The following is a 20,997-nucleotide window of genomic DNA, read 5'->3' on the forward strand; positions in this document are numbered from 1 at the left end:
AACTCACAACCCTGGGTTTAGCAAGCCAATGCTCAAACCACTAAGCTATCCCTCTTCCCCCCCCCCCCCCCCTTCTTCCTCTTACAGTGGGTGAACAGGTACTGCAGCTGGGTCAGATATTGTGATAGCAGTCTCATATCAGCATTCTGCTAATCTGAAAACAACAAATAGCCTTCAGCTGGCAGGTTGTGTTGTGGAGATGAACAAATAGAACTGATGGAAATCACCATCCACCCACAAACATATTATATCTGAAACTTTCCATGTACCATACTCCATTACTGTGTGCTCACCGCAACTGTATGCTGCTCGTCATTGTCCAGCTGGCCAGAAGAAGAGAGGTTGTCTCCTCTCTAAGGGCTCCCTTTGCAACTACTAGTAGAGGGAGAGGAAGAGAAAAGTTTACCCGAACAAAACAGGTCGGAGTAGGAAATGGTTGGCTGGACCAGGTTGGCCCCTCGCACTGACAGGAAGAAAAAGTGGGGTATTTATATCTCATGCGCTCCCGAAGAAGCCCTCTTTAACCAGTATCAAGCTGGCAGCACCCCCCTGCCCACCCATGAAATCTGAAAAAAAGACTGGGTTCCTTCATGGCCCACTGTGAACATTACTCTAGTTGTCCCTTTTTTCCTTCACTGGAAGATTGGCTGAAATGATGTGGGTTTTTTCACCTTCCCCACAGAGTGATTAAATTATAATGTCACAACTTAGTATGTAAAATTAGTAGTAGATTTTTAGAGTGTGAATATTGTGCACTGGTATGGAGCAGATGCAGCCACACACAACTTAGAGTCATAGAATATCAGGGTTGGAAGGGACTTCAGGAGGTCATCTAGTCCAACCCCCGCTCAAAGCAGGACTGATCTTTACCCCAGTTCCCCAAATGGCCCCCTCAAGCACTGAACTCGCAACCCTGGGTTTAGTAGGCCAATGCTCAAATCACTGAGCTATGCCCTCCCCCAGCTGAATACAGTGATGCAGTGCATCACTGGAACCCTTAAGTCAGCTCCGACACCATGGTTACCTGTTCTAACATCATTCCCCCGCTGATTCACCAAACTGCTGCAACACTCTGTGAAGCTCAGCGAATCCAGGCAAACAGATGTCTTCCTCTCCACCAAGACCTCGACAACACTCCCCCACACACACACTCCCCCAACATCGTAAGCCCCGCATGCCTTTCTGGGAACATTCATAGCCTGATTGCATGAGGCTAAATGACCAGAAGGAGGCTTGGAAAGCAGACTGGGCTTAACAAGACTTTAAAAATAAGCACCTTGTGCCGGATCCCACACAGAAAGTTCCTGGGTTCAATCTTCCACAGACATCTTGGTCAACTCTGAACTGAATCCAAACCAACCATGGTAGATATGGACATCTAATGCACAAATGGAAGATCAATGACTCCCCAGCATTCGAGTGTGGATCCTCACGAGAGGCCATCAAACATATCACCACCTACTGCCCAATTTATAAATATGAAGGAGGCATCACTAAAATAAATTCTGCTACTCTTGATGTAGCCATCTGGCTCTATCAACTTCAGGTGAAATTGTAGTTGCTTCTCTACATCAGCAATATGAAAAAAGAAGTGTATCTACTTGTTATGGAAGGGTACAGTCATTGGATAAAATGTACTAGAAAAGGATTTAAAGGAAAACATCCCTTAAGGGAGCTTCAGAAGGGAAGAGGGTTCAGAGCTTCTGCGTCTGGTACAGGGAGAGCCAACCCCCATCCTTTTAAATCTCCTTAAACCTTATGGGTGGGGTGGGTGGCAAGGTCCCAGCAACGGGATAGCTGGGATCAGGTTGGGGATTATGTGAAATAAGAAAATGATCATGACCTCCATTGTACAATTTATTGGCAGATTTCCCCACATTTTTTAAGTTAATAAAATTGTGGCCTAATTAAACCGCATTCACTGCCTCCTGTCTTTCCTCCAGCGTGGCCGGGCAGTATGGGGGTAGCGGGTAGTTTTAATCAGTCTCCACTGTTATATATAACATGTGCCTTTAGGTGTATTTTTCTGCTTTTGCATTAACTTCTTCTCCAGCCGAAGAAAGTAGAATCGTTCATTTTCTACTTTTTCCTAAGTAAATTAGATAAGTATTTTTTGTAGCCCCATGTGATCTCAGATCTTTGGCATCAGGAAATAGGTCCTGGAAGATTTTTATAAGTTTAAGATGCTGCAGAAATGTAATATTGATTTCAGAATGCGATCCAAGTTCAGCTTAAAGAGATTTCTCACAGTTCTTCCTGGATGGATCATCTTGAGAGAAGTTTGTGATGCTGTTGATTAAAAGATACTGTCTGCTGTCATCTTGATACACCAAACTCTGGGAGGTAAAAACTTTCACTGGGCCTTGGGGGAAAAAAGTTTTCCCTCATTCCTACATAAAGAAATAGGTTTAATTTCTTTTTCTTTTTCATATTATTTTGAAGAATGAATAAAGAACAAGAACTTACAAGAAGACAGACAGTTGTAAAGGAATACTATTAAAAATCCTGCTTCTATGAATGAAGTTAAAGTTCTTATAATATTGTTGTACTGTAGGACTAGCATAGTTATGAAAGTTCTAGCAATTTGTAAACAATATATTAAACTATCCTTACTAGCTTGAAGCTGAAAAAACATGAGAAAACAAGTTGTTCATGTGGAAGTAATTTCAGTGCCCTAATAATTTTAAAAGAAAATGGCCTGTTCTCCATTTTGGTTACTTAATTTAAATGCTACCTAGAGAATTGGCTTTGCTATGAAGTTCTCCTCCAGTTGATTACTTTCTCATGGCTTTTTTCTACTATAAACTGTTTTCACAGGGATATTTATGTCCTAAAGAATGGATTCGGTTTGAGTTGGCCTTTTCATACCCTTTTATTAAAATAATTCTTCCGAATTGGCAGAAGCCTTGTTGTCCAACCCTAAACTATGAAATGGCCTTCCAAGTATTGTATATTGTGTATTACTATTTTAATATTTAGTCCGTAGCTACATATAATTTATAAACATTTAGTTTTTATCTGTAGTTAATATGTACCTTATTGGAGCATGCACAGATATGGGTGGGACACTGCACCCGATCTGGATCAAACGACAAACATAACCAATTTTATATGAGCATATGGTTAAATTATGCTCTTAATTTCACCTATGTAACTGCAGAGTTACACAGGTATAACAGAAAATAGAATTTGTCCAATATCTGTAATTCTTCTGCAGTCATATGTTTCTGCAGATTTATGTGCTATATGATGTCACAAGGGAAAAAAAAGTGCCAAGATTACTACTTCAAACTGTAGCCTTCTAGTTCTAGAAGTGATAGCATTTCATTGTCCAAAACTGCCCCTGTGAGAACTGTCCACCACAGTTCTGTCAGAATCTCATTTCATATTTCTCATTAATTATCCCTCCAGTAACCAGACTGGACAGATTAGAGATGGGATAGCTGGTTCTGCCCTTGTTAATGACTCCATTATAGATTAGATCAGCCAGTGAATCTAAATTCATATATTCTGTGGTGGACTTCATTTTTTCAAGATACTAACATGTTTGTTTTCTCCAGATGACATGACAACTTTTGTGTAGAGCAAGGAATTTTTTTTACTAGTTAAAAGGAATCTTTGAAAATTTGAAGTGATAGGTTAAAACTTCCCATTTCAGACTGTTAGCTTGAAAGTGGAAAGTGAACTGTGTCCTTCTCCCAAAGAAGCAAGCTCCTTTTATGTAGACAAGCAGTCAGAAGCTTTAACTTCTGGGAGACAGTTAGTCATCAGACATGGACAGATTAATTTGTTGTGGGTACCCTCTTCACTGTATTTGTGTGCACCAAGAGGCACAATTCGTTAAAATAATTCTTGCGTTTTTAAGAAACTGCACCCTTCAGTTAACTTGCTATAATGACAATTTTGTGTTTACCTTAAATATCTGCTTTTTGCTAATGCATGGATTGCAACTGCTATCCTTTTGGGGGCTACTCATTAATCCTTTAAATTTTGATTTTCTGTATGGTAAATACAGAAGCCCAATATTAAACGTTAAGATTGTAAGGTCAGGAACTCAAATCTAGGGAATTCCTAAGATTGCAATTGCCATGGCATTTTAAAACAACCATATTGTGCATTCTCTGCTATATGTTGTAGACAGAACATTTTATAACAGAGTAATGTATTCTTAACATTTAACCAGGGAAAAAAGAATAGGAAAAGTGCAACTTGGTTGAGTTAACGTTGCCTTTATTTTTGAAATTTCCTGACTTACTAATTCTTGGTCATATTACATTATTGCTAGGGTTTTTTCACTTAATTTCCTATGACTTTTAATTATAGGTTAAATCAGGGGTAGGCAACCTATGGCACAGGTGCCGAAGGTGGCACGCAAGCTAATTTTCAGTGGCACTCTCACTGCCCAGGTCCTGGCCACCGGTCCAGGAGCCTCTGCATTTTAGTTTAATTTTAAATGAAGCTTCTTAAACATTAAAAAAAAACTTATTTACTTTACATACAACAATAGTTTAGTTATACATTATAGACTTATAGAAAGAGACTTTCTAAAAACATTAAAATGTATGACTGGCACACGAAACCTTAAATTAGAGTAAATAAATGAAGACTCGGCACACCACTTCTGAAAGGTTGCTGACCCCTGGGTTAAATTATAGGTTGTATGGAGAAAAGAGTAAGGTAATCAACTAGTGCACCTTTCAGTCTCCACTGACTTCGGTGGAGCTTGTAAGTCCTTTGAACCAAGAATAAACTTCCATCACCCTTACTTTACATGCAGTAAAGTACTAAATGTAAAGAGTGGCAAAACTTCATCCCTTAGTGAATTGTGTGCCCATATGTGTGATAAAAACATCTACTGCCTGTGATCGGTATGCAGTTTTCAAATGGTCAAACCAGTATCTATTGCTAAATTAAAACAGATTATTTTTTTCAAACCAATTAAAGGCAAAATTCCTCAGTGGGGACTGTGCCTATATGAAATGTCAGTCTTTGGTCATTTTTGCTGTAGCCCTGTTTAAATAAACATGCAGTTGAGTTTTTAAAATAGCAAAATTGGCATTGGTATGTGTCGGGCAGGCAGGGAAGAATCATCTTTAGTAAACTCCAAAACAGCTGAAGGGGTTTTACTCAGCCTTTCAGAAAAAAGTGTCAGCCTTATTATTCTTCTGGAATCTTCTGGGTTTATATGATTTTTCTCTTGCAAAGGCCTTTGAAGGAAATTGGGGAAGTGCACAATCAGATTTTGTTTCAGGAACATTAACAAAATCATGGACCAGATCATGCCCCAAGATCCACCCTCAAAAGGACCTGCCTGTGAATCTCCCCACTTTTGTGTGGAACGGAGGGGAGAGGGTTTGCATGCCTTCATGGCACATTCTTCCCCTTCACTCTGCAGAGGCCTCTCCTTGTGGTCCGGGTCTATCCAGGGGAACAAGAGTGAGAGAGGATGTGGGCAGAAATAGGATGATGCTGTGTATCTCCCCTCTCTGGTTGTATGAAAATTAGTTTAAAATAATAATAATACAACTACAATGTTTGCTTTTTGAATTTCCCTCAGTAATCATGAATAAGGCTTTTGTTTATGGTCAGGTTCTCGTGCACTATTAAAATAGTGCAGTTATTTATTTATTCCATTTTAAACAATAGTTTAAACATTTTTCAACTATTCAAATTCTAATAAACAATAATTTCATGGAAACATTTTCTAGTTGTGTTGAATTTTATGAAAGCCTGTTATGTTTTATAAAGGACCTAGAACAATGAGCCCACAACCTGTTTGGAGCCTTTAGGCCACCAACACAATACAAATGATAAGTAATAATTTTTACAGAACCTAAATTTGGGGCTAAATTTGATCAGACAGTATCACTTCAACCACATTTTGCATACAGAATAGTTTGATTTATTTATGCCTTTGTATTCTCTTAGGATTTCTCAGAATTAAATGTTAATCCCAATTGGGACGTTCAGGATTTGTAGCATGCTCCAGGTATTAACAGGTACCCTGTACTTTGAAATTTACTGTGCCCTCTACTTACTTGAATGTTAACTTTAAGATCTTACTCTATTAGAGAACAGTACTAGTCCTTTGCATTTGTGGCTATGATCACTAAGTAACTGACATTAATATGATCCAGTGAAAGAGGGTTTGCTACTGCTTTAGCAGAATTTAACAGTTTTTAGTGCAATTTGTTTTATGGTCTTCTGTGATCCTGATTTTTATACAAGGACAAATAAAAATAAGACAAAATAGATACTGTATATTTTTGGCTAAGTTTTAAAAATTGGGTAAATGGGACTGTCATCACAAGGAAAGGTAGCTCTGTTGCTGCCATAAGAGAGAACTACCTCTGGTTCAGTTGCATATTCATGACCACTTAGGTTAGCTAGAGTTGAGAGGTGGGGAGAGTTGATACTCTATTGTCAAGAGAAAACAGAGTTCTTTGCAACTTCAAGATGTATTTTATTGTCAGCTTATGATATATAGAATAGGGGCAAGAAGATTGTGTGTAGCAGGAATTGAATAATGTGTATAAAATGAGTACACCATTCTGAATGAGTGGGATGTGTTTTGAAAGTGTATATATGTGTGTATATACAGAAATATTTTTTAAAAATCTGATAGTTAATATAATCACATTTAATACAAACTTGGAAGAAAAACAGTTTTATAGTAGATGGGGGGGCAGGAATAGATACTCTTAAAGAAAACATTTGTTAGTCAATAATTGATAATTACCTAAATCAGAAACTTAACAGGGAAGAATCAAGGCTAGAGAGAGTTTGTTAAAGTGAACATTGCCAAAAAGGTGCTTCAACAAACTGAGAAGTCGTCCATGAGACATGCAGTAATCTAGAAATGCAGTGCCTGACCCACCTTCTTTAAATAACATTAGGTTTTAAGTCTTGAACGTGTTTTTAAAAGCCTGATGCTGAAATGTTGTATGCAATTAGGTCTTGAAGTATTTAGAATGCATGGGTTTTGCTAAGTAAAATTAGTGAAACGTAGTATAAAAACTCCCTGGCAGATTCTTGGAAAAGGTTCCATTGATGGAAAGCACACTGGAAGGGCACCCGTAACTCCTCCTTTGCTGGGAGCCCAGACCTGTGATTAGCACACCTAAAACGTGGGTGGCATTGGCTGAAGAAGGGGGCATGATCAGGCAGCTAAGAACACACTGGTTCAATGCATTCCCTGGGGAGCCTCCAGTGGTGATATTTCTCTGGAGCCCGTGGCACAGTTTGAACCATTGCAGAACCCCCAAGAGAAGGTGGTGGTGCAAACACCTGCCTTCCCCTGTGGATGAATCCCCTGTAGCACAGCTGCAAACAGTCTTTTCTGTGCCAGTGTGAGTAAACCAAGAAGTAGTTTATTTAATGTTCATCTATAAGTAGTTACAAAAGTAGTCTACAGAGATTTTCTTGTACAGTTTGCAAATTATAAAACTGTTCATGTGAGGGTAATTTCTTTATATTTAAATCAAGGAAACAATATCCTTGTTCATGACCATTAGCCCACTTACCTTTTGAAGGCAGATTATTGGACCATACATTTCTAAAGTATAAGGTGGGTTCTAAGTGGCCACTGCTTCAGGAAGCTAATGTTTCTGTGAAGAGCTAGTTAGGGAACATCCACAATTGAAGTGGATGCTGGAACACACTGATTCACCGTAAACATATTTGCAAAGTATCATTAGAAGTTAATCTTCATTGTAATACTCGGTGCTCACCATTACTGAAATATTATTGCAGGTTAACTGTTAATGATACTTCAGCAAATACTTCCTAAACTTGTGAGTGCTAGATAATAATGGACTGTAAAGCAGAAGCTACTGCAATGCATTACTCTGATTAGCTCTTCATAAAAGTAGCTAGTCTACTCATTTCCTTATGCAGTAGTGGTAAGCTTCTTGGAAAATATCTTCAGATATGGATGGGGCACTACTTTAATGCTCTCTGGCTCAGGCTCCTGCTGCTTTACTGCATATTGTAGACCCTGCTGTCTCTTGCAGACTCGTGTTCTTATCTGGTTGAAAGCTTCTCATCCATTTCTGTGTCCAGTATGGAATAGTTATTGTTGATGGGGCTTAATGTGTTTTTCTGACCACACGTAATTTCATAAATGCAACAAATTTCTGCCCAAATCTAGTGGTCTGGCTATTAGAGTTGAAAGTCAGAGATCTGAAACAAATAAAGGATTTGATTCCACCCTCCAAATATCTGAGTGTGCATTGCCATGTGAAAATTTAGAGACCACCTTCAGAACCAGTCTGTTACTTTTTTCATGTCCTAAAAATAACAGCTGAAAGTAGAAGTGTGTACATGTATATCCTTGTTTGTGTGTGTAATATAATATGTAAAAAGGAAGAGCATATGTAAAAAAAAATTTTTTTTAAATTAAGGTATTTAAAAATTAAGGAATAAGAATAACTAGCAGTGATGCTTACATTTTGATTAAACTATTATAGTTTTAATTTTCAAAAATGATATTAGTAAACCTGTAACAATGAAATGCATTGAAGCATATCTAAATGTCTGTGTATATCCAGAGTGAAAGCACTAGGCTATCTGCATCATTGCACACTGCACACCATGGAATGTATCGCCACACCAGCCGATATTGGCCAGGCTGTAGTGGTCATGGTAGGGGTAGGCCAGAGCAAGAGCCATGAAATCGTACATACTGATCCACTTGATCCAACAGCACATGCAAATATCATGAAGGTGCTGCAGATCTTGTTCCAGACGATAAGGTGGATGGAATATTAGTTGCTGTGGCTTTGTTGCAGCCTGTCATCCTAGCCATGGTTTTGGTGTGAATTTGAGAAATCTCATACACTCTTGTACTCCACCCTTATAACACCTCATTGGTCACGCTTTATGTAGATGGAGTGGATTTCATCCCCAACAGATTACTAATTAAAAAGCAGAAAAAGGAAGCAGGTGCCTTCTTCTGTTAGGGTTATTGTGAAATAAAATAGCATCCTTTCCCAATGCTGCTTCATTTCATATTTTTAAAGATGTATATCATTATATGCCCTTAGTTTAGCTGTGGCTTTATCATCAAATCGTTTAGTGCATCTAAAACAGGAACACATCCACTACTAATCTCTTGCATAAATATCTAATCATTAGTTTAATCTTTGTTGGAGATAAATCTAAAATGTATAAGTAAGGACAGCTGAAGTTAGGTGATGGGTGGGTGTTTGTCTTACACTGTTAAATATAAATTATGTTATCCATATGTTAATGTATATTTAAATAAAACTGAAAAACAGCCAGGTCTTATCAAGTTATTTTACCCTCAAAATGTAAATATACACAGTTGTGCAAATCTTTATAATTTTGTAGCTAAGAACATAGACTCAAAGGGGTAGCCGTGTTAGTCTGGATCTGTAAAAGCAGCAAAGAGTCCTGTGGCACCTTATAAACTAACAGACGTTTTGGAGCATGAGCTTTCGTGCATGTAGTGCATCCGACGAAGTGGGTATTCACCCACGAAAGCTCGTGCTCCAAAACGTCTTAGTCTATAAGGTGCCACAGGTCTCTTGGCTGCTTTTATAGACTCAAAGGGACTTCCTGGTTCACTGAATCCAGTCCCTTGCTATCACAGGCAACCAGGTCATATGATCTCTTATAAACTTATCAAGCACCATCTTAAAACCAGTTAAGTTTCTTGCCCACACTACTCCTATTAGACCTCACTCCTCTAATGGTTAGAAACTTAATCTTCTAATTTCTAATCTAAATTTACTCCTGGCCAGTGTATACCCATTTGTTCTTGTTTCAACATTGTCCTTTATCTTAAATAGCTCTTCTCCTTCCCTGAAGTTTGCCCCTGTGATGTGTTTATAGAAAGCAGTCATACCTGGTCTCGGCTTTCATTTTGCTAGGCTAAACAAACCAATCTCTTTCACTTTCCTCTCATAAGCTAGGCCCTCCATTCTCTTGATCATCTTAGTCGCCCTTCTGTGCCTCTGTTCCAAATTTGAATTCATCTTTCTTGAACATGAGTGACCAGAATAAGACACAGTAATCCAGGAATTAATCTCACACTTCTTATCAAACTGTCTGTACTGGGCTATCTTGATTATCACTTCAAAAGTTTTTTTTTTCCTTACTTAATTGGCCTCTCAGAGTTGGTAAGACAACTCCCACCTTTTCATGCTCTCTGTATGTGTATATATATCTCCTCAATATATGTTCCATTCCATGCAACTGAAGAAGTGGGCTGCAGCCCACGAAAGCTTATGCTCAAATAAATGTGTTAGTCTCTAAGGTGCCACAAGTACTCCTGTTCTTTTTGCGGATACAGACTAACATGGCTGCTACTCTGAAACCAGTCTTACTAATAATTTCCCATGTAGCACTGTATCAAATGCTTTACTGAAGTCATTCAGTCCACAACATTTCCCTTGTCTAGAGAATTATTTACATTATCAAAGAAGGATATTGATCAAGTTAGTGTGGCAAAGGGAATATTCACAGCTTTTCAGTGGAGCACACAGCACTTGGTTCTAGACCTGGAAAACCCTCCGATAATAGAATTTTAAGTCATGACATTTTTATTCATAAAAAAAGCTATATTAGGTTTTAAAACCTGTAAAAATTGCTTACCTTTTTTCTCTGACTCAGCTGTCTGTAGAGCAAACTCATTGTATTAAGGGAGCCACACTTGAAAAGCAAAGGGGAAAAAGTATGGGCAAAATAGCACCCAGACATTTTTTTAACACTCTAAAAACTTTTCTCAAATGTATTTTCAGTTAAGTATGTGACAGGCATAGAATTACACAAACTATGATCAAAGAATGTTATCTAGCCTGCAAAGACTAGAGGCATGTCTATACTACAAACTTAAGTCAACATCAGTTAAGTTGACATCCAGCCGCCGCAGTAATTAAGTCAGTAGTGCCTGTCCACGCCAGTGCACTGTGAGCAGCTATACCACAGTGCAACTCGCCGCAGGGGTTTTTGGGAAGGGCATGCAATGCCTACCAGGGGGCACTGGGAACGTGGCTTCAATGTCCGATTGTGCAGTTTTCTCTCTCACTCCCCGATTTCAACTGGAACCCATAATATTTTGTGCCTTTTTTTCAAAAGGCTGGCATAGCCACACATATGCCATATCCCAAGAAGGTTGGCCCCCGCTCTGCTGTGCACTATTGTGAGCATTACAAATTTCACATGCCTTATCCTGCAGTATTTCCAGAGCTAGGAGGGGAACTGCTGCACGGAACATGGCAATGTCCTTCAAGCAGCCCTGCTGGAAACCATAGAACAAAACAATTCCCAGTTGCTGTTGGCAGTCGCGCAGCAGCTGAATGCAGTGGAGTGCCATTTCCGGTCCTGGGAACCAGGCACTGACTGATGGGATCGCATTGTTATCCAGTTATGGGACAACGACCAGTGGCTGCAGAACTTTTGTATGTACAAGGCCGCTTGCCAGAAACTGTGTGTGGAGCTCTCCCCAGCCCTGCACTAAAAGGAGACCTGCTCTGACACTGGAAAAGCGAGTGGTGAACACTGTGGAGAAGCCTGCAATGCCAGATTGCTACTGATCAGTGGGGGAATCAATGTGGAGTTGGTCAATCCACTGTAGGGCTTGTTGTGATCCAAGCAGAGCCATTAATTGCCTTTTGCTCAGAAGGGTAGTGACTCTGAGCAATGTGCAGGAGATACTGGATGGTTTGGCTGTAATGGGGTTCCCTAACTGCAGTGGGGCGATAGATGGCACACACATCTCTATCTTGGCACCAGACCACCTTGCCAACCAGTACATAAACAAAAAGGGATACTTTTCAATGGTGCTGCAAGCACTGGTGGATCACTGGGGTGTTTTACCAACATCAAGGTGGGATGGTCCGGGAAGGAGCATGCACACACATCTTTAAGAACACACGTCTGTTCAGAAAGCTGCAAGCAGGGACTTTCTTTCTGGAACACAAAATAACCCTTAGTGACGTTGAAATGCCAATAGTGATCCTGGGAGACTCTGCCTACCACTTTCTCCCATGGCTCATGAAGCCAGACACCTGGACAGCAGCAAGGATCGCTCAGCAATTGGCTCAACAAGTGCAGAATGGTGGTTGAATGTGTCTTTGGCCCTTTAAAGAGTTGCTGGCACAATTTGATCATTAGACCTCATTGAAAATAATATCCCCATGGTTCTAGCTGCTTGCTGTGTGCTCAGTAATATCTGTGAGGCAAAGTTTCCACAGGAGGGAGGCAGATAGACTGTCTGCTAATTTTGAGCAGCCAAATACCAGGGCTATAAGATCAGCTATGCAGGAGGTGCTGTGGGGGAGGGAGAGGAGTGGGAATAGGGCACGCTTGGGGGAGGGGTGGAACTGGGCAGGAAGAGAGGTGGTGGGGGCAAAGCAGGGGTGGGAAGAGGTGGGGTGGAGTGAGGGCTTGGGGCGGAGCAGTGGTTGAACACCCCCTGGGGCAAGAAGGAAGCCAGCGCCTGTGCCTAATACCACGACTTCATGTATTTTGTAGGTTTGTAAATGTAAAGTACTTTCTTATATTTATAAGAAGGCACCTTTCGTTAAAAATCTATTTAAAATATGCTGGATTGTTTCTATTTACAAAGTCACATTCTATACTAGTAATCTGATGGAGCTGGGGATTATTCAGAAAAAGATCTCTGGACCTATGTTTAAAGCAAATACAATACACTGAATGCTTCAGGTTGAAGGAAGTAAATATACAGCTTATTCATTTCTGAAATATATGATTATTCCCTTAAACCAGGCACACTTTGAGAGGGCTGAACATAGGTAGTCAACTCTTTCTTGTCTTTGTATTTTTTTTATTTAGGTTTTTCAAAAATATTTTCTAAAATAGATGAGAAGTGAAGGCCTTTGATTTCATATTTAAACATGCTGGTATTGATGCTGTTGATAGAAAATCCTGGTAAAGAGAGGATAATCCTTTGTGTGAACATTCCTTCCTGGAAGGAGTAATTTTCCACTTTTCCCAAGACTTAGGTTTCTGTAGCAATTAATTTGAAAAGCTTTTCTGTCTGAAGTTGCATTGTCTCATGCTATGAACTTTAGTTAAAATTTGTATAATATTTGGAGTACTTGACATTTGATTTGTTGGAAAAAGTGAGAATTCTGGATTAATTTAAAATATTTAACAGAATGTATGATTTATCATGAGTTATAGTGCCACTTATTCAAAGTTCACAGAAATATTTGCACAAGTGTTGTGGTTCCCAGAGTCTCCTATTGAAAATGCATGGGAAGCACAGAAAATCCCACAACCTCTCTAAACTTTCCCATGATATCCTGTACATTTTGAATGGATGGCACTGTGTTCAGGAAATGTTTTTTAAAAAAAAATAGTTTGTTTGCTAAACTTGTACATAAAACACCGTGAAGCTTGTAGTTTAGCACAGATATTTTAACCATGTTATTGTATATAGGCTGTTGGATTCAATTATGTTGAACACTAACAAAGTAGCACACAATTACAGTGTTCTATTTCCTTTTGATTTCAGCTTTATGACAAAATTAACACAAAATCTTCACCGCAAATCAGGAATCCTCCAAGTGATGCTGTACAGAGAGCCAAAGAGGTAAGTGATTTTGAAATGCATTTGAGACTTTCAGACTTTTATTTTGTTTGTTTAATGTGAAATTCTTTCATCATAATACAGTGCCGATGCTCTGCTCTGGCTCCTAAATTTGACTGACTGAAAATGTTTTTACCCTTGGTTATATGGCATGCTTTGTAAATGTATCATTTCCCAGACTGTAAGGAATGTTTTCATTATGAAGCCTCATCATATAATCTCTGACTTGTCAGTAGGGATATAAAAAAGAGGCGCTTTGTCCTTGGACAAGTGTAATCATTTGCATATATTTTATATTTGGTGGGTTTGAATGCAGCAAAAGTTTGAAGCTTGTATAATTTCTCAAATAACACTTTTCTTTAGAAATGTCTATTAATCTAATCCAGATTTGCTTGCTTTTTATTGCATCTGCAAGAGAAAGTTAGTTTAATGCCAAAAAGGGGGGAGGAGGGAAGTCAGATGCAGAGCAGCAGGACATATGATTCAAAATGGCCAAAACCAATAAAAACAGAGTTACTTCACTTTTATGCCTGTTAAACTTAGGGCAAACTCTAAATACAGAATTGTGATCTATATTGCCAGTCAAAAATAAGCATTTAGTTGTTTCACATATGATGGCTGAAAACCATTGCTTACAGTAAGGCTAAAATTCAAATGAGAAAAGACATTTTGACTCACAATATGTAATAACTGAAGTCACACTGACATTTCCCCGGAAAGTTTCTCTCCTGATTCCCTAACTACTTTTTATTGAAACATGTCTTTGTGCCAGATTGGCAGACTTTCACATCCCAAGCATACCTTCTGAGCAGCCCTCACAATTTTAACCGGTCTTTTATGTCTTTGTCCATCCAAATCTATCCCTTCTCCCACTTCCCCACATCTGTATTATATACCTTCCATCAAATCACTCTTATCCAGCCACACTTGTGCTTCTCTGGAACCCTATGGAGTAGATTGGGGGCTGCTGGTTCCTGGCCCCAAGAAATATCAGTGTGGCACAGCCAAGTCTGGAAGGTTACCTGCTCCTAGAGCCACTACGGGCCAGGAGCCTCTCAGAGGAGACTGTGCTTGCAGCTACAGGTAGAGAAAAGGAGGTAGAGGGCCCACAAAGAGGCACCCCTACCAACTCTGTAGAGAGCATTACTCAGCCACCCTACAGCAGTGAAGAAGTGGTGAGCTTGTTTCCTGCAGGGGTTCAGACAGAGTGCGCCTGTGTAGGAGGGCTGGCCATACAGTACAATGCAGGCACAGGGGTTCTCCCTGTGTTAGAGGGAGCAGACAGGTCCACTGACAAATGCCTATGAGCCCTGCAGCACATTTTATACCTGAATGCCTTTGTGACCGGGGTGGGGGCCACACTGCGGTTGCTCAATTAGGGAAAACTGCAAAGAATGGGGAAGACAATCCCCAAAACTGGTGGGTGTTCCAATACTTAGATTTACCAAGCCAGCACTAAACAGCTTCTACAGTACCTTACTGGTTACAGAGAAGCCAAAATACAATTCCCTTAAAAGCAACCCATCCTTTGAGCTTCCTCCCAGACAGCCAAGTCAAATGTAAAAGTTCTACCAATCCCAAAGGATCGGACACATTATCTCCCAGGGTAATAAATATGTCAGATCTTACCCAAATACAGACTTACATCAAATTCTTATTAACTAAAATAAAATTTATTTAAAGAAAAAAAGAGTGTGTGAGTATTGGTCAAAAGATCATTATACATACAGACATGAGTACAGTTCTGAGATCAGTTTCATAGTAGAGATGGTGAGCTTTGAAGTTGCAAAGAGATCTTAGAATTAGTCCATAGTTTCAGTCCAGTGTTTCATATCCAGGGTGATCCAGATGGGACTGGAGATCTCAGTCTTACAACTCAAACTTCCCCTGAAATAAAGCTCAGGCAGATCCAAGATGAAAGGATCAGGTCCCAAGAGTCGTTTATACAGTTTTCTGCTAGGTTATGATAGCTTTGAAGTAGAACTACCTGGTCTCTATGCATACTCAAGTAACTACACCTCTACCCCGATATAACGCGACCCAATATAACATGAATTCGGATAAAACGCAGTAAAGCAGCGCTCGGGGGGGTGGGGGGGGGGAGGGAGCTGCGCACTCCGGCAGATCAAAGCAGGTTCGGTATAACGCAGTTTCACCTATAACACAGTATGATTTTTTGGCTCCCAAGGACAGCGTTATATTGGGGTAGAGGTGTAGTTGCATTCATCAGCATAAGGTAATTATCAATTAAGCAGTTTATAAACAGTTAACCACAAACCTTAAAGTGAAATGTAGACAATGATATTATCACACTTACGTTTCATCTAAATGTTAATATTTCCTTTTGACCTCTGAATCAATAGCTAAAATAATACACAGGAACTGTCTATTTACATGGTTAACATCTAACAAGATATAAGTAAACGCATATAATTAGTATTGCCTCCAATTCTCTAACAATACAGGATTGCATTTCAAAACTCTAGTCTATTTAACATAACTAGGTTAACTATTTCTAAGGAATAGTCCTAATTACCATTTATATACTTTTCTAATATGTCTTTAAAAGTGGAATCTGCAAGCTGTTTAGCCCTTTCTGGCCATGTCTCACAGCTTTCAAATATCTTTAGTGATCCTATTTTGGGTTCTCAGTATTTCCCTACAGCTTGGCAAAAATGCCCCTAAACAACCAATACATGAGGGAAATAAAGTATGCGCTGCAAAAATCAGACTGGGTTGGGAAATTACTAGTAGTTGCTCAAAGGTATATGTGTGAAGAAATACTTCCTTTTGTTTGTTTTAAACTTGCTGCTTATTAATTTCATGTGATGACCCTTAGTTCGTGTGTTATGAGAAGGAGTAAATAACACTTCCTTATTTATTTTCTCCACACCAGTCATAATTTTATAAATCCCTATCATATCCCCCCTTAGTCATCTCTTTTCCAAGCTGAAAAGTCCCAGTCTTATTAATCTCTCCTAATATGGAAGCTATTCCACACCCCTAATCATTTTGTTGTCCTTTTCTGTACCTTGTCCAATTCTAGTATATCTTTTTCTTGAGATGTATGCAGATGTAGTCACCCCAGTATTCAAGATGTGAGCATACCATGGATTTATATAAAGGCAATATGATATTTTCTATCTTATTGTCTATCCTTTTCCTAATGATTCCCAACATTCTGTTAGCTTTTTTGACTGAGGAAGTCTTCCATCATCATCTTTCCTGATTACTAGCAAGGAGAATCCCCTCTCCCCTACAGCCCACTGCACCCCATCCACCATCTGCTGGGTAGGAGAATGTCTACTTGCATTCTCTGTTACCAAACCGTATCTCTTCCTTTCACCAGCTTCCGGGAGGAAGAGTGCTCTTTCCTTCTAGTTGCTGAGAAGGATGGTTTCCTTTTCCCTTCTTCAGTCCCTCTGTGAGCAAGGAGAGAGGGTCTTTTCTTGCTTTCTCAGATACCAAGAAGCAGACAACTCCCCATAGGGTCTGTGTCCCATCTCGCTTTCTTAAGGGAGGAAGAATAGTCTTGAGGTTAAGGTGCTAGACTGGGATTCAAGAGATCTGCATTCAGTTCCTGGCTTTGCCATAGACTTCCTGTATGACTTTGGACAAACCAATTAATCTTTCTGTGCCTCAGTTCCCCATCTATAAAATGGGGATAATAATTTCCCTAACTCACAGGGGTATTGTGAGAATGAATCCATTAGTGTTTGTGAGGTGCTCAGATTCTATGTTGGTGGGATCCAAACACATACCTCAATATAGATAGATTAATAATACAACAGGTTTCCACTATTGAAATTGAGGCACAAAAAGTAGAAGTGACTTGACCAAGGTCTAGATTAGAATGAGGATTAAAGAATCAACTGGTAGGTAGTAAAGATAGCTGATATTAAGTATTGAAACTGTCAAATAACTCATGGGTACTATAAAAATTATTGTGCTTATAAGATACCATACTGGATAAAGTGTTAGGTTTCTGATTTTGTAGTGTTAGTATAATTGATATTGGAGGAATTAAGGCAGATCTATTTTACTGTAAAGGGACAGACTTTCAAAAGTTGGCTTCCCTTTTTCCGGTACAGTTTGTTGGTGCAGTTTTATGTGAATTATTTTTTGGCCCAGAATTGCAGTCAGCTGGATATTTAAATAACTGACTTGCAAGTGTAATTAAGTTCTTAGATGGTCAAGTACTCTAAATTGCATACACCATGATTTCTCAAACGGGGTCGCCACTTGTGTAGGGAAAGCCAGTGTGTTTACCTGCCCGGTCCGCAGGTCCGGCCGATCGCGGCTCCGGGCCAATGGGAGCTGCTGGAAGCGGCATGGGCCGAAGGACTTACTGGCCACAGCTTCCAGCAGCTCCCATTGGCCCAGAGCAGCGATCCGCGGCCAGTGGGAGCTGCGATCCGCTGGACCTGCGGACAGGGCAGGTAAACACACTCGGCCCGGCCCGCCAGGGGCTTTCCCTACACAAGTGGCGACCCCTGTTTGAGAAACCCTGGCATACACAGATAACTATTGGAGTAAAGTTTTGCATGCAGTTATTTGCGCTTGCAATTTTGCAGACACAGTAAAGTTGAGGCTGAAAGTTTAGCCCAATATTAATGTTTTAAATAGATAATTACCACAAGATGAAGGCTTCTGTGCAATATAAAATATATCACATGAAAACAATCCAGTATTTCTTTCCCAGATGATATGTTTTACCAATTTTGATTTTATATACCTTAAAAACAAGCAAATTATCCCTTACCAGGCTCTAAAAGAACCTTTGCAGGCACCAAATTAATCATTTTGCAATTTACTTAGAAAAAAGAATGGGAAGCTTGTCAGTATCTGAATTCCTTTAATATTGTTAATTCCAGGATGGTTCACACGTCTGTTTTTAGCACAGAAAAATAAACATACTCAGAGAGTCAAGGCAGCAACTTGAGTGTAGAAATAAGACTCAAATGTGCATTTCAGAAGCTTCTAGAGAGTATGGAATCTATTCTCCTTTTAAGTCCTGTGTGTTTTATACATGTAACTACAACCTACCAGGGCCGGCCTTATGGATACGCGACATGGGTGATCGATTGGTCAGGGCTGCCATCCAAGTGCCACAAGCTGGCAGGCCTGGTCTGAGTGCAGGCGAGCCAGAGGACTGGAGCCCCTGGCCAGCCAGGCCAGGAGGGCGGGCAGGGCCACCTGTTGCTGCCAGCCTGGCAGGGAGGCGCAGGCAGCGGGGCTTGCCCCTGCAGACCCAGCAGGCCAGCCCTTGGGTCTCCCCTTCCCTCAGGCTCTCCTCCTGTTAGACGGTTGTGGGGGCATGGCCAGGGTAGCCCCAGGGCTCAGAAACTCCTCCCTGTGCAGCCCGGCTGGGCTCTGGGGCCAGGAGCTGCACCCCACATGGCTGGGTTCTGGGGCTGCACCGTGCACCCCACACTGCTGGTCTCAAACTCAAACAAAGGGTGCCAAAATACGAGTTCACCCAGGGCGCCATTTTCCTACAGACAGCCCTGCAACCTACAATCCACCAGTAAGTGAAACCACATATAAATATGTGCAAATACTCAGAATAACTTATTCAGCCCACAATAAGTATAGTGACTCATGCCCATGTGACAAAATTGAGTTGTATATCTTGCACGTTCAACCATGAGAGCTAAAATGCAGCTTTAGCAGAATGCTGGAGTTTAAAAATGCACCCTGTTTACCTTTCTGTGGAAAGATGAGAGAGAGTGATTTGAGGAGGAGATCCTATCCTGAGTGGTGGGAGGGAGTATTTGTGCCAACCACATTGCTCTGCAGAATTTCCTGCCAACTAATCTCTGGAGCCGCTGCCAGAAGCAGAGTGCTCTGTTTCCGCCATCCAAACAGCTGACTGTTGAGAATAAAATTAAAAATATCAGACTGTAAGGGACTGAGCTAAAATACATTTCCTTTTTTGCCCCAGTCATGAGATGAAATGCTCTTTTCTTTTTATAGAGTTGTGAGTTTTGTGGTGGTATAACAGATGGACCATCTACGGTTCATATTTTTAACCATTTAATTTGCAGAAACAGTGTTTTAATCTGGATAATTCAAGATTTTATACATGTTTTTAATTCTATTTTAATATTTCTTAGCCCCTATTCAGGCATGGAAACAGAGGTTGATACGAGCGACTTATATAGTTGCTGGTTAACACTTTACTTTTGCAGTTGCAATAATGACCTTTTAAAGAATATTTTCAGTTTGAGAAGAGACGCTCTGCATTCTTGAAATCTGTTCTTTCATTAGCAAAGAGAGACATCAATATGTGATATTTTATTCTTTTTTAAAAAAGTTCCCATTCTCAAAGACCCTTTACTGTCACAACCCATTGATCGTGTTGGTGCTACAGGGATTATGACCAACCTGAGTAAAGTATGCTTTTTACACTTCTGTGACAGAATAGAGAGCAGTTAGCTTTACTGACATTTGTGCTGTTTGTTTTGCAGGTATTGGAAGAAATTTCATGTTACCCAGAGAACAATGATGCAAAAGAGCTAAAACGTATTTTAACACAACCTCATTTCATGGTAAGCAAATACTGCTTTGGCTGTTCTTAAACACATTCCTCATGGAACATCAGCCAAGAATGTACTACCTAAAGCCTATAAGCAACAAAACAAAAGTATAGTTAACTGCACACAGATATATATTTAATCAGCATTTCTAATGTGCTAAGCTAGCACAGCAGCTGATATTGTTATGGGGCTGATGCATAATGCTTGCTACACTGAGGGACCATTGTTTGTTTGCTGCTTGTCATGAGGAGAATTGCAGCTTGCACACACAGCTATTTTGCAGGTTTGAGCTCATCAGATAAGGGTGTTATTCCTTAAAATGTTTGTTTTTTAAAAGAAAATAATAAGAGAAACTAGTAAGAAAAATCTAAAGAGACTGACAATAAAGGTAACTCAAATCTAACAGACATCAGTAGCACTGAGTGAACCTTTTGTGACACAGTCACAAAGCAATGGAACTGTTCATTACGAAATCTTACAAAAATAGGGTAGGATGGAATCCTTTTTTAAACAAAATCAGTTAATGTTATTAACAGTTACATTCTTTGGCTCAATAGCCTGTTAAAACTATTTCACCCAGCCTAGTAGCTCTGTGGTTTGTCCTTCATACTACCGCATGAGTAATCTAAGTTAGATTCCCAGTTCCAGGAACTTGTTTTGGGAGCTGACAGGGATGTAAAATGGAGAAAGGAACCTGTGGATCCCAGGAAGACATGGTGAGGATCCTCCTTTCTTTCAAACCGGTGTTGGGCAAAAATGTGTTTGTTCACTTTTAGAATTTTTCCTAAATTTAAATCTAGATTGGGGTGAGTCAGACGGGTGGTACAGTTCAGTGAATTTGGAATTTTGTACCTAAGATAAACTATCTGGTATATTTCA

At 39.9% G+C, this 20,997-nt stretch overlaps 1 protein-coding gene across 10 annotated transcripts in view; it reads left to right on the forward strand.

Annotated features, from left to right (window-relative positions):
• Positions 1-20,997, forward strand: part of CASK (calcium/calmodulin dependent serine protein kinase) — a 428,246-nt gene that overhangs the window by 335,303 nt on the left and 71,946 nt on the right. For all 10 annotated transcript variants that reach the window (XM_045002670.1, XM_045002673.1, XM_045002674.1 and 7 more), the window contains 2 exons: positions 13,505-13,582; positions 20,050-20,130. In XM_045002670.1, the coding sequence (XP_044858605.1) occupies positions 13,505-13,582; positions 20,050-20,130 (159 nt within the window). The remainder of the gene's footprint in view (positions 1-13,504; positions 13,583-20,049; positions 20,131-20,997) is intronic.

The sequence above is a fragment of the Mauremys mutica genome, chromosome 1 (genome assembly GCF_020497125.1).
Source record: "Mauremys mutica isolate MM-2020 ecotype Southern chromosome 1, ASM2049712v1, whole genome shotgun sequence".
NCBI classification, from domain to species: domain Eukaryota; kingdom Metazoa; phylum Chordata; order Testudines; family Geoemydidae; genus Mauremys; species Mauremys mutica.